The 14,417-nt window shown below is 35.6% G+C and overlaps 1 protein-coding gene across 11 annotated transcripts in view; it reads left to right on the top strand.

The window, feature by feature from the left end:
• Positions 1-14,417, top strand: part of LOC105468894 (glutamate metabotropic receptor 5) — a 580,105-nt gene that overhangs the window by 478,355 nt on the left and 87,333 nt on the right. For all 11 annotated transcript variants that reach the window (XM_024788821.2, XM_011719375.2, XM_011719379.3 and 8 more), the window contains 3 exons: positions 3-249; positions 6,409-6,577; positions 13,059-13,185. In XM_024788821.2, coding sequence (XP_024644589.1) covers positions 3-249; positions 6,409-6,577; positions 13,059-13,185 — 543 coding nt within the window. The remainder of the gene's footprint in view (positions 1-2; positions 250-6,408; positions 6,578-13,058; positions 13,186-14,417) is intronic.

Below are 14,417 nucleotides of genomic sequence, written 5' to 3'. Positions count from 1 at the left end.
AGGTTCTCTGACTCTGAAAACACATCATGTTCAGGATTCCAAAATGGGATTTGTGATCAACGCCATCTATTCGATGGCCTATGGGCTCCACAACATGCAGATGTCCCTCTGCCCAGGCTATGCAGGACTCTGTGATGCAATGAAGCCAATTGATGGACGGAAACTTTTGGAGTCCCTGATGAAAACCAATTTTACTGGGGTTTCTGGAGATATGATCCTATTCGACGAGAATGGAGACTCTCCAGGAAGGTATTGTTACGATTCTCCTCTAGACAGTAGAGACTGAACAACAGCCAACACTTGATCCTGAAATGTCTCTTTCTCTCCTTTGTGGTTAATCTAGGATTCCTGGTCATGTTTCCCCTTCCCTGACATCCCAAATGAGCAAAGATAGAGAGAGAAGAAGCCCCATTTCCTGTGGCCAGGAAAAAAGCATTGGTGCTGATGTTCAAAATGTGCTTTGGGAATTATCACATTTCAGACACCTAAACTAAGAGACAGGAACCTCACATGATCATAGATAAATAAAAATCATCTCTGTGGTTTCTCTGTACATGCTTGTCATGTTATTCCCTGTATTCGGCTATTTTCTTGTGCAATGGAACTATTCTGAAACAGGAACAATTTGATTTCTGGTAATCCAGAAATGGGGCTGAGGTTCTGTTCTGTTGTTTGCTGTACCTACAGCAAGTGAGTTATAAGTCATATTTTATTTTATTATTCTCCAGCTGGATCATTTTCTTCCTTGTCAAGGACTAAATTGTTTTTTTCTCTGAAATTTTACCTTTCATTATTTATAGAGGAACTTGAAGAACATAAACTCATAATTATAGGTCAGTCCCCAGAGAAATCACTAAGTACCAGAACTTACCAGAATTCACATTTATCTTCTACTGCAAATTCTTAAATGACTCGACACAGTCATTTAATTTTGAGTTGTAGCAGGGTTGAGTCTTCACTCAGCCTTGTATCAAAACAATAGGGTCCTTTGGTCTCTCAGTGCTTTTCTAGCAATAGTTCATACTTAACAACTGTGCTTGGAAAGCTGTCTATACACTCTGTTTGTAGTTGACCCTGCCAAGAGGTTTCATAAATCCTCAACAACTCGCACCACATGTGCCCACACATTCTGTCAGCAACCTTGGTTTAGCACACTTCTATATTCTATATTCTAAGATGAGCTGGAGCTTATCCCAAATGCAGCTGTTACTATTTCACATACCAGACTTATAAGTAATAGCTAGTTTCAGGTCATACAGCCAAGTGAAAAACCTAGGGTTTTTTTTTCTGTTCTACAGACTCGAAGAATATTGCTATAACTAGGCTGTTTGCCAAAACAAGCTGACTTTTCACGTGTTGTTTTCTACTTTTTGGCTCTTCCGTATATCCATGAAGGAAAAAATACAAGCATTTTCTCAGGGCCAAACAAAACTTCACAGTTGTAAATCTTTTACGGGCAGGTTGACCAATGAGTTCAGTCTTTAGGCTCAGGTCAAGGCATGGACCCAGATATCTGCACATGAATTTATTATTCCCATGTGCATCTCTAGAGTACTGACATCAGCTTGGGACTTGTTGATAGAATTTGATGACTGTAGCTCCACCAATTCAAGAGTTTTTATGTCAGGTACCCAAACCCATTCCACAAACCAGGAAGGGAGGAGATGCCTCAGAAGGTCCAGCTCTATTCCAAAGGGAAACCTTGATGGATCAGGCAGAACATGGCTGCCTTATTCATAATCCTTCAAATATGTTGTAAGGGGTTCTTAATCTTTATTGGAACAATCATCCCTTCAAGACTCAGACAAAATTTATAGATATTCTTCCAAGAACAACATACTTAAAATTTTGCAAACAATTTCTGGGAATTCAGGATTGCTTTGAGTCTATCCTTGCACTACTAGGTTTGAGTACAACATTAACCCATTAATAAATTATCAGAGTTGGCCTCTAAGGGCATGAAGCAGACTCAGGAAAAGGTGATTTACCACCTTTTGTTTCTCGAAATAATCCATTTACATAACTAGCATATATTGAGTGTATGTTCTGAGCCAAACACTAAGCCAAGTGCTCTACTTTTTAATCCTATGAGGTCAGTAATGTTACCATTCTTTTTTCCAGTAAAAAAAAAAAAAAAACAAATCTTACAAAAGTTCAATGACTTGCCCAAAAGTACAGTCTAGTAAATGATAGAGTCAAAATTTTTAACCTCAGTCTTCTGGGCTTCAACTTCTAACCTAATACAACAGCCTGCCAATTAATCAACCAGGATCAAAATTTTAAAAACACTATATTCTGAGAAAATTTATTTGTAGACATTAGTTTGTTATTTTTGTGGAGTAAAAGCATCCTGCCAGATCAAAGGTATTCCTGGCTGAGTGAGAAACCAAAGGATCCTGGGATGATTAAGGAATCCTCTAGAGTTAAAGAGTTAAAAGAGGAGGATCCTAAACAGAGGAAGCTGAAAGAGATAGCAACTCACTCTGGCACACACTTGCACATTGTTAGATTTTCCTGGTAAAAAAACCCTGTGTCATAGAAAGAAAGAGACATGCCCAAGGTTGTATAGTCAATTAAATAACAGGGCAAGGACATGTGCAAATCTCATGCACAATCATCAAGTAAAAATTTACCTTAATTTTTTTTTCTTATATTACATTTGAAATGGTTCAATGCATTAATATGTAATATAAAAGTGTTCCATTATTAGGTGCCATTCATGTTTTTGGTCTAACTAACTCTGTGATCTCTCTTTACTCTGTGATTATCCAACTCCAAAGGCACAGATCATTGTAATTGCTTTGTTGTATAGGCCAGGGCTTGGGAGTATCTATTATGCCGACCCACAGATAATTTAGCACACATTTAAGAATTACATTTTTTTTTTTTTTAGGAAAAGCACCTTAGCATTGGAATTACAGATAGAAAGAGCCTTAGGATCCACATAAATGTAATACTCTGCAGTCTTCTCCAAATGATTTTTCACTTTTCTCTAACAACAACCCTGTTTAAGCCCCTTGAATAAACCCCTCATTATCATCTGAAGACAATCTTCTCTAATTTTCAGAGTTAGAGCCATTTAGAAAGTTCCTTATTTCTGTTCAATTGAACCCTGACTTTCTCTAGTTTACCTTAAATGCTTTAATAGAACTTTTTGTTGTTGTTACTGTAATATCTTTTGTTTATTTTGATTTTGAGCAATATATAAAATTTATTTTTAAAATTATTTAGAATATTCAAGGTTTAAATTGTGGCCAGTTAAGAAAGAGCAGACATGAGGAGGTAGAGAGTAAGGGGAAGGAAGGGACAGATATTAAATCAGATAAATTACATATACAAACACACTATGCTGAGAAAAACATTTCAGAAGCAGAGAAATATAAAAACCAAGAGGTGCAATGAGAAAGAAAGGCGGGGGAAGGGGAGGGAAGGGGAAAGGGGAGGGGGAGAGGGAGAAGGGAAGGGAGGAGGAGGAGGAAGAAGGAGGAAGAGGAGGAGAAAGAAGGAGGAAGAGGAGGGAGGATGAGGAGGATTGAGGAAGAAGAGAAGGAGGAGAAGATAAATGGGAGGAAGAGGATGGGAAGGAGAAAAAAGAAACTGAGCTGGAGATTCATATTAAAGTGTCTTGTGATTGGAATGACACACTAATCTTTGCTTCTGACACTGAATATGTTCAAGTTGGATCTTTACTAAAGGCATCAAAAACAAAGAGCACACAGAATTTCCGTGTTTTTGGGTTTTGTGTTTTTTTTTTTTTTTTGAGAGGGAGCCTCTCTCTGTTGCCAGGGCTGGAGTGCAGTGGCGAGATCTCGGCTCACTGCAAGCAAGCTCCCCCTCCCGGGTTTACGCCATTCTCCTGCCTCAGCCTTCCAAGCAGCTGGGACTACAGGTGCCTGCCACCACGCCTGGCTAATTTTTTGTATTTTTAGTAGAGATGGGGTTTCAAGTGTTAGGCAGGATGGTCTCGATCTCCTGACCTCGTAATTGGCCCGCCTTGGCCTCCGAAAGTGCTGGGATTACAGGTGTGAGCCACCGCACCCAGCCTACTGTTATCTTTTTGGGAAACAAAATACAGTCTTCTAGATTGAATCATGGCTAAAGATTACAGGAAGTCATTATGTCTTTTGATTCTTACCTAAAAGTTATATAAGAATGTGTTTTAAACATTCACTTTATTTTCCTTTGATGGAGAATAAAAGCTATATTCTATCTCTGAAAATTAAAAGGGCTCATACAAATTCACAAGTGAAGGGGAGAATATTCTTTTGTGGAGACATATTCTCATCTATTTCTTTTTTTAATGTACTAAAAAAAGATTTTTAAAGCAATGTTCTATTTTCACAGCTCTAGCCGTGAGTGATAATCTCTCTTTGTGTTTGCCTTGTATTAAGAAACAATGACCAGAAATCTAAAGGCTAATTCCAAAGGGAGGGTTCATTGTCTCAAATGTAACTATAACAAGTTTATCGAGTTGAACTGAAATTAAGGTTCAACTTTCCTGAAAACAAGTTCCCTGTCAAATGTGACATTTTCCACTCTATAGAGTTTTCATGTTTATTTTTCAAAAACTGGATCACTTTACTTTTTACCATTTGTTGTACATAAAACAAAGAGGCGTGGATATAGAGATAAAAGCCCTACAATATAAATTGGTTCAAATTTTTACAATATTTAAGCAAGGAAAATATGGTCTCTTAGCTCTACCCAGGATTTGGAGCAGTCTAATAAGGAAGAAGGAACTGCACATTTGAAATCTAAAGGCTTAGTTTAGGTCCTGGCTCTGACGCTTATGTACTCTGTAATCTGTACTAATTAACCTCACTGAGTTTCAGTCCTTTATCTGTAAAATTAACAGTGTGAACTAAACTTTTCAGACTTAAGAATTGCTAGAAATGGATTTGACAGCTCAGTTTTGAGTGAGGAATAACACCCACATATTTCTTCAAATTATCAGCAGCAAAGAAATAAGTCTGACACTGACATTTCTCTTTCTCCCATCCTAGAATCTTCAAAGGTTATTTGCTCATAGAAAGTCACCCTTTGAATACTCAAAGCTCATATATTTGAAGTAGCCAATGACATAATGCAAGAGTTCTTTTTACCTCAGTGCTCTGTGTTCTAATATCTCAACTCATTGCATGAACCGAGGCCATGGGATAATTGTGACCAAGAGGGAAGGAAAGTATCCTATAAATTGATAGTTTTGATTTAGAAGTAGAATTTAGACCAAATTGTTGCTGACTAACAACACTAAAGGAAAATCCTCAAGTTACTGAACAACCAACAAAACAAGAATGAGGTAATATTCTGAAGAAAAAAAACCTACAGTAAAAATTGTGATTTGGAGTGAAAACAGAATGGCATCATTTTATAACATAAGTTTCAATAGATGCCAGTTTTGTTCTGAATATTTCTGTACAGAACATTTGTTTGAGTATAGTAATCTCATCACTTGAATCCAAAAGCTAGAACATTTTCCATTCATATCAGTTTCCAGATAGCTACACATGCTGAGCATAGGAGGCTGGAGGAGGCATTTATATGTCTATCTGTCAGGACTATAAGTCCTGAGGGGGTAAACAGTATAAAATACTATGTGAGCACAGTGTGTGCCTGAGACATACCTGTAGAAACTGAGATAGTGGTGATATTGCTTATCCAATATCCTCAAATTGGAAAATTGTTTCAGAGATTCTTCTCTAGAAATGAGCTTACTTATAAGAAAAGGCTTGTAAGTAAGCACATTGATTTTCTTTTTTTACATTTATATCCACATACTCAAAAAAACAATAGTTAGCAAAGGCTGAGAACTCACAAGGAACTACTCTTTTCCAGCATTTTTACATTGCATGAGGTGCTTTAGAAGCTATTTTCAAACTTTTTTAAACTTCACTCTTGAAATTATCTTTGTACAATGAATTTAGCCATTGATAATGGACAAAGTAAGAAAGGTAAAATGAGGCCCTCTGTAAATTACCTCTATATCCTCTAAAGCTGAAAATAAGATGAAAGATTTACCAAATTTCTCACTTGGTTAGTAAATGGAAATTTTATCATTTTACTTGAATACAGACAAAAACCTGTCTATCTTTTGTAGAAGTCTAACAGTAGTACTTGTTTAAACTTCTTGAAGTTATTTTGAAACTGTCTTTCATCCTGCTGAGGTCAAGTCACCTTCTCACATGGGATTACTTTCTATTTCAGGTGTAAGCTTGAAAGTACGGAAATGGTCTCTGCAAAGAAAGTGAAATGGACAGATTATTTTTGTTATTCTAAGTGTACTGTCATGGAAAATTCCAGTGTTACTTATATGACAGTAGACACATTTTTGGGAATAAAATATATTGCCTTTTCAAAGCTGAATATTTACGTCTTAAGCTGCATAATTATCATATTCTTATTCCTAAGGTATGAAATAATGAATTTCAAGGAAATGGGAAAAGATTATTTTGATTATATCAACGTTGGAAGTTGGGACAATGGAGAATTAAAAATGGATGATGATGAAGTATGGTCCAAGAAAAGCAACATCATCAGATCTGTGTGCAGTGAACCATGTGAGAAAGGCCAGATCAAGGTAAAATGGAATCTATGTTTCTTTCAATTTTGTTGTAAATTCAACAGTGTTAATTATCATTAGCTATTTTTTAAAATTTTAGACACTTATTTTACTTTTTATATTGTAAGCTTCTAATGTCAGAAATTCTCACTCATTCCTTATGAAATCCCATGTGCAACTCACAATAGTCTTAGTAGTTGGTTTGATTAAACCATTTGATGAATCATGTTTGCCCACACCCTTTCTGCTCATACAAGCCTTTCAAGACATGACTTCCTGGAAATAAAGTTTACAGTTAGAAAAGACACTAATTCGAATTTATTTAATAAATATTCATCAAATGTTTATTAATATAATAGTTAATATTGATGAGGCAAAAATAAATGAGACACCCTTAATTGTCAGAAGATTTACAGTCTGTGTGAGAAAAATATGGACACAGATAAGCAACATTATGTAAAATGTGATGACTTCATTAAGAAAGAAAAGAAGAGGGCTATATCAGTTTGTACAAAAGGGATAGAGATATTTCTTCTGAATAAAATGTCAAACTTTGGACCATAAAAATGAGTATGATTTCAGGGAGAGAACACTTACAAAGAAAGAACAGTAAAAGAAGAGAGACAAAAGTGGTAACTGAAGACTGTCTAGCACAAGTAAATAATCTAGAGTGCATTGCTCTAAATGATTATTATAAAAGAGAAAGTTGAAATAAGTTGAACCCAGATTTGTGGAGAGTTTTGAACATCATACTAAATACATTGAACTTAATTTTTATTAAACAGGAGTCAGAATAATTTTGATCAAGATGTTGGCATAAGTTGAGCTGTGGTAAGGAAAATGAATAAATAGATTTATAAAACAAGAAAGAAGAGACAAGTTAGAAGCATGCTGTGATAGTGGTAATAAGGCCTTGAATTGGGGAAGAAACAGTGAAAATGAAAAGGGGCCGGAAGACATATTTGGAGAAAATATTACAGATGTAGATTCAATCAGGCTGACTACCAATTTGATGGTGAGTTGTGGAAGATAAAGAAGTCAACACAATCAACTGCAATTCTAAGTGTCAGTAAATAAAAGGTGGCATTGCCAGGAATAGAAAAATAGGGGTAGCTTTATAGAAAAGGTGATTGGTTAGTTTGGGGGCATGTTGGTTTTGATATAGCCATCCAGTGATTAAAAGTTTGGTCTAGAGCAATGAAAAATAAGGCTAAGCATACAGATTTAGGAATTGATTAAATAGAGTTAAAGTTGAAGCTATTATAATAGACAAAATTGCAGAACCTAAAAGTGTAAATAAAAAATAAATATGGACCAAGAATATACCTTAGAGAATTTCTGCTTTCAAAGTGTAAAAAAGGAAGAAGAGGTAGAGGCTGAGAAGCAACAGGTACAAAGAGAGAGACGACCAGAGAGCACACTGTCACATAAGATGGTAGTCAGCAGAAGAAAAAGGTCAAAGAAGAGGAACAATGAGGAAAAGACGTGAAAATTGAGGGTTCACCCTTCATCTGGGCCTGCTAGATTGAATAGAATGTAATGATAATTGAGTATCAAGATAAATGGATAAAGAAAATATATCTATATAATAGAATACTATTCAATCATAAAGAATGAAATCCTGTCATTCACAGCAATGTAGAAGGAACTGGAGAACAGAATGTTAAGTGAAATAAGCCAGGGACAGAAAATTAAACGTCACATGTTCTCACTTATATGTGCAAGATAAAAAAAAGTTGATCTCACAGAAGTAAAAATTAGAACAGAGCGTACTAGAGGGTAGGAAGGGAAGGAGGAAGAGAGGGATAGGGAGAGCTTTGTTAAAAGAAGCAAAATCACAGCTAGATAGGAGGAATAAATTCTAGTGTTCTTTAGCACTGTAGGATGAATATAGTTAAAAGTATTCTATAGTTTCAAATAGCTAGAAGGAGGATACTGAACATTCCTAACATGAAGAAGTAATAAATATCTGAGATGATGACTATGCTAATTACCCTGATCTGGTCACTATACATTATGTGTATCAAAACATCACTATGTAACCCATAAATATGTACAATTATTGTGTGTCAACTGAAAAAATAAAAAGTATAAGAAAAAGAAATATGTGACAAAAAGCATGTAAGAGATAATTTGGTAATTTGAGGACATTAAAAAATTACTCTTAGGCTAAAAAAGATGTGGCCACACTTACAGGAATTAAAAATTCATGAAGAGAAGACAAAGATATAATAAAAAGGGGGTGAGAGCAGCTATTGGTGCACAATGCTGTCGGGAAAAATGATATCAAAATAATTTATTTGCTCATCAAACAGTTCTTAAAGTACTACCATACCACATTTCAGGTAGTGTATTCCTAGAGCCACTGGACTTGGTCTTTTCAATCAACCTTATCTTCACTCTGTTTAGAAGACATTTCATATGTTTTTTCATCTGTGATTAAGACTGAAACTGAAATATTTTAATATTGATAGTAAGGCCCTCAAAGGGTAGGTCTGAAGATTTGGAAAGCATAAGACCAGAAAGAAGAAAGATAAGGTAAAAGAAGATAAAAATAAATGTATTAATATCTGCTAAATGGCTCAAAATATTAGATATCTGACATTTTCTGTATGTCTTGTTATGGTATACAGCAAGAGCTGGTAAACTATAGCCCACAGACTAAATCTGACCTACTATCTGTTTTTGTAAATAAAGTTTTATTAAAATACAGCCAAGCTTATTTGTTTATATATTGTCCATGGCTACTTTCTGCTATAGTGGCAGAGTTGGATAGCTGAGTTGGTGACTTGCAATAGAGACTGTATGGCCCAAAGCCTAAATATTTACTATTTGATCCTTTGTAAAAAAATGTTTGCTAACGCTTGTTACATCAAGACAAAAGAGATTTTCATCTTGGCCAATTATCTTGCAGTTAAACTCTTCATTATGAGGGGTTTAAATTCATGTACAATTATTTGTGTATCCACCAAGAATATCAATATTCATAATTTCCAGTGCTTCCTGTAGAAAAATTACACAGTGTAAATTACCATATATTTTTTCTTTATTTTTGACCCTTCACAGCAATACATTTTGAAAATATAACTTCCAGGGCCAGGCATGGTGGTTCACACCTGTAATCCCAGCACTTTGGGAGGCCGAGGCGGGCAGATCACGAGGTCAGGAGATCGAGACCATCCTGGCTAATACGGTGAAACCCCGTTTCTACTAAAAATACAAAAAAATTAACCGGGTGTGGTGGCAGGCACCTGTAGTCCCAGCTATTCAGGAGGCTGAGGCAGGAGAATGGCGTGAACCCTGGAGGCGCGAGATCACACCACTGCACTCCAACCTGGGTGACAGAGTAAGACTCCATCTCCAAAACAAACAAACAAACAAACAAACAAAAAGAACTTCTAAATGCTGAATGACTAATTTGAGAGATTTCTTTATATATACTTTTCTACCCTATTCTAAAGGGAATAATTTACATAACTAGAAGAATTTTATTCCCTATTATCGTGTGTGTATACATATATATATATGTGTGTATACACACATACACATACACACACACATATATATATATGTGTGTGTGTATATATATTTTAGACGGAGTCTCCCTCTGTCTCCAGGCTGGAGTGCAGTGGCACAATCTTGGCTCACTGCAACCTCCGCCTCCCAGGTTCAAGTGATTCTCCTGCCTCAGCCTCCAGAATAGCTGGGATTACAGGTGTCTGCCACCACATCCGGCTAATGTTTTGTATTTTTATTAGAGGCGGGGTTTCACCATGTTGGTCAGGATGGTCTCGATCTCCTGACCTCATGATTCACCCACCTCGGCTTTCCAAAGTACTGGGATTACAGGCATGAGCCACCGCGCCTGGTCTATTATCATATTTTTAATACTGGTTATTTTGTAACAATATTTGCTTCGACCTTTTTTAAAAATCCCAAACTTCATTTTCCTAACCAGATGTCATTTTTACTCTATTAAATATACAATGCATAAGATTTTCTTAATATGGTTTAAGGCTGTAACTGAGCAATTTAATTCATGATATCAACATCTCATGGCATTGTTCAGAGTTTGTAAATTTAGTTTGCATGAAAGGGTTTAGTCTAGTAAAGGTTCAGATATGTTATATATTGTTATTCATAAAGAAAGCACTGCTGACTGGGTGCAGTGGCTCATGAGTATAATCTCAACAATTTGGGAGGCTGAGATGGAAGAATCCCCTTGAGCTCAGGAGTTCAAGATCAGCCTAGGCAACTTAGTGAGACCCTATCTCTTCAAAAAAAATAGGAAACAAAAATAATTGAGCCTGGTGGCACACATCTGTAGTCCCAGCTACTCAGGAAGCTGAGGTGGGAGGCTCTCTTGGGCAGGGGAGGTCAAGGCTGCAGTGAGCCAAGACGGCGCCACTGCACTCCCAGCCTAGGTAACAATGCAAGACTGCCTCAAAAAATAAAATAAATAAAAAAGAAAGCACCACTGCTTCCAGGATCTTGAAAGAGAATTGTCACTACCTCGTGTTCAAAATAAATGTGAAACAGAACATAAAATGTGAAAACATAAAACAAGTTCTAAATGATCAGAGGAAAACATATTAAGTTATCACTATTGATTCAAAAAGAGATTATAATATTGGAATTCTTCTTGGAAAAAGGCATGAACTTATTTTAATTTCAGGTGTTTACCTGAAATTCACAAACCAATGAAAACTGAACCATAAGAAATCAAAGTATTTCAGTGGGGGGAAATGCAGCTGCTTTTATTTGCTAATCCCTGCTAAGGTCTGCTAAGGTCTGAAAGACACTCCTTCAGCTTTGCAATATGCCTGTTTGCATTACAAAATCTAATAATTGTTCAAGGATAGTTTTGCCAAGTGTGGTATACCTTGAAAATGAAATTCTTCATTTCTATATATGGACATTTATGTGCAAATTATTAATGAAATGGGTAACATTATTAGAGTGTTCTACACTTTACAAATCACTGTGTTGTTTCATTTAATCCTAAGGAAATCCTATAAGGTAGATATTATTATCCGAAAAGCAATAGGTCCAGTTAAAAGAAACTGAGCATTGGCTGGAGAACTCTGGTGCTACTTGATTCCCAAGCCAGTACTCTTTCCCCTGCATCTTTCAAAATATCACACAGTCTAATCTTCCAATAAGACTCAGCATTTATAAGCATGAGCATTTGAAGTTCAACATACATTGTTTGATCCCTCATTTACCCTAACATGCTATGTGAGCTAACTCAACTTCAGTTTTCTCCCCTAAGAAAATGAAAAAAATAAATCAGCCACTTCATACAGAGCTGTTCTAATGCTTTAATGGGATAACAGTATGGGACAAGTACTAAAGAGCCTGGAAATAGTCGATATTATTATGAAGAATACTTTAATCAGGTCTAAGGAGCAATTTTGCCTCACTTATTTACTTACTTTAGGGAAAATCTATTTTAGGCCCTTTTGCCATTATTCCCTGCTTGTATTGTTGTAGTTTTAAGAGTCAGTAGAAGAAATACTACAAAAATGTAAAAAACAGTTGTCAGCTTACAATTATATTTGGTATCTAGCTGCTGATGTTATTATCAAAGGTCATTACTAGAGTCAGACTAGAAATATAAAGTGTAATTATTACTGTGTCTGGTCATTGCTGAATATTAACCACGGTTTTAATGATTTAAAAGAACATTTAATGAATGCTGTCTATTCCAGAGAGGTTTTTCATGCACCAATGGTGGGGAAGAAAAGGTACATCTATTTCAAAAGAATAACATCTGTGACTCTTTCACCTGTTAAATTATTTCCATTATTTTCCATTACCTTAAAAAAGTCAAATAGATTAAGAGGTATATAATAGTCTGAATGACCTCATCTACCTTCAAACAAATCAAAGCTACCAAAATAGGAAAGAATGGGCTGAATTGTTGAATCAGACTTTTAGTAGAAAGAGATCAAGAGATCATCTCCAGGAAAATCTTAATCTTTTGCTTTCTTCTACCCAATACAAATTCCTAATTATATTTATCAATATGGATAGATTTTAGAAGATTAGGAAATATACAATGTTTTTTGCTCACAATTATTCAACTAATGGGGGGAAGGAAGCTAAGGTAAATCCAGAGAGCAGCAGTTCTTAACTTGAGGAAAGGAGAAGTAGAGCAGATCCTGGGGTGAATTCAGTTATGCGTATGTACATATGAGCACAAGCACAGGTACTTAATTAAATACAGGTTTCCAAGGCTAATTATCCAAAGACTTGCATTTAATTTAATGCCTTATCCTGCTACCAGCTAACTTTATGATGTTGGACTTGTTTAAACTCAGCCTTACTTTCTTTAATTATAAATTAAGAATATTAAAAATTATACTGCTTATCTGATAACATTTAAAATAATGTATGCGAAAGGCCTTTCTGCTTTGCAAAACAGCACGTTGGAATATAGAATTGTTGGATTTTTATCTATGCAAAAAAATATCTAAATTTCAAATATTTGCCTTAGGTGATCCGAAAGGGAGAAGTCAGCTGTTGTTGGACCTGTACACCTTGTAAGGAGAATGAGTATGTCTTTGATGAGTATACATGCAAGGCATGCCAGCTGGGGTCTTGGCCCACTGATGATCTCACAGGTAATCTGTCACAATCTCATCACATATACATAAACTGAAAAAAGATGCAGATGTGGGAGAGGGGGGTCACATCCCCAAGTATTACTCATCTTGGGTAGTCTTATTTATGGAACAAATAATTTCCTTGGGAACATAAGCTTCCCAAAGGTTGAGCTACTTTTTAAAATCCTCAAATCTCTGGGAGAGATGTGCCTATACGTCCGTCTTCACTCCAAAATTAGATCAGAATTCCTAGCTTGTCTACTGGGCATTCTTCCCTCATCCCCAGGACATTCCCAGAAGTTCCTAAATAGGGTCCCAATTATATGTGTATTTTAGGTGAAGAGAAAGAAGTTTTAGCCAGGAAGTGATGAAAATATGTCATGACATATCCAAGAACAAAAAGGTTGCACTGAATTGGGCAGAATGTCATCTAAAGTTCTTTTCTTCTCTTGTTTTTATTAATTGAAATCAGGAGTCTCCAACTAATAAGTTTTCAAGTATTGTTGGTACAGGGCAAGACTTGATTTTACTTGTTTATTGTTTTACTTTTTTGTTTTGTTTTGGCTTTTGGTTCCTTCTGCCAACAGATGTTAAAGACTATGTCATCGTGTACTCCAGTCTATATTTCATAGTCTTTTCTAATTTTTATAATATATAAACAGAATATGATTCCTTTCATACTGTCTTCCAATTTTTCTTCAATAAACATTTATTAAATGCACTCATGCTTATTTGCCTACCACTAAAATAAAAATATAGAAATAAAAATACTACCTCTTTCTTAATGAAGTTCACAGATTAATAAAGGAGGCAAAAAATTAAAAATATGATTACAATATAATAAGAGGACATAGATTTATAGACATGGGAGCATGAGGAGGGCACCCATAAACTGAGTATGCAAGAAAAAGAGCAAAAAAGCCTTGCAGGCAGAGAGCCCCCCATGTGGTATGTCAGGTTGTCTAGTGGTTTTAGAATTCAGTTGGATTTAGCACAAAACTTCTAGAGGCTAGAAGATCATAAGGTCATCAGTGTTAGACTCCATCCCTCCCAGGACAAATGATTTTATTCAGAGTAGTTGTATTCACTTATTTCAAAAGTCTGGTTATTAAAAATTCCATCATCCTGGGTCTTTCAAGACAGCTCACCATTTTTTTGGTGATTGGTATGTATACAGAAGACTTTTTCTTTTCTCAAAAAAAAAAAAAAAAAAAAATCCGATTTAATAAAACATCCAAGTGCCTTTTGAT

This window comes from Macaca nemestrina, chromosome 12, assembly GCF_043159975.1.
Source record: "Macaca nemestrina isolate mMacNem1 chromosome 12, mMacNem.hap1, whole genome shotgun sequence".
Classification (NCBI taxonomy): Eukaryota; Metazoa; Chordata; class Mammalia; order Primates; family Cercopithecidae; genus Macaca; species Macaca nemestrina.
This window is presented reverse-complemented; position numbering and strand designations above follow the sequence as displayed.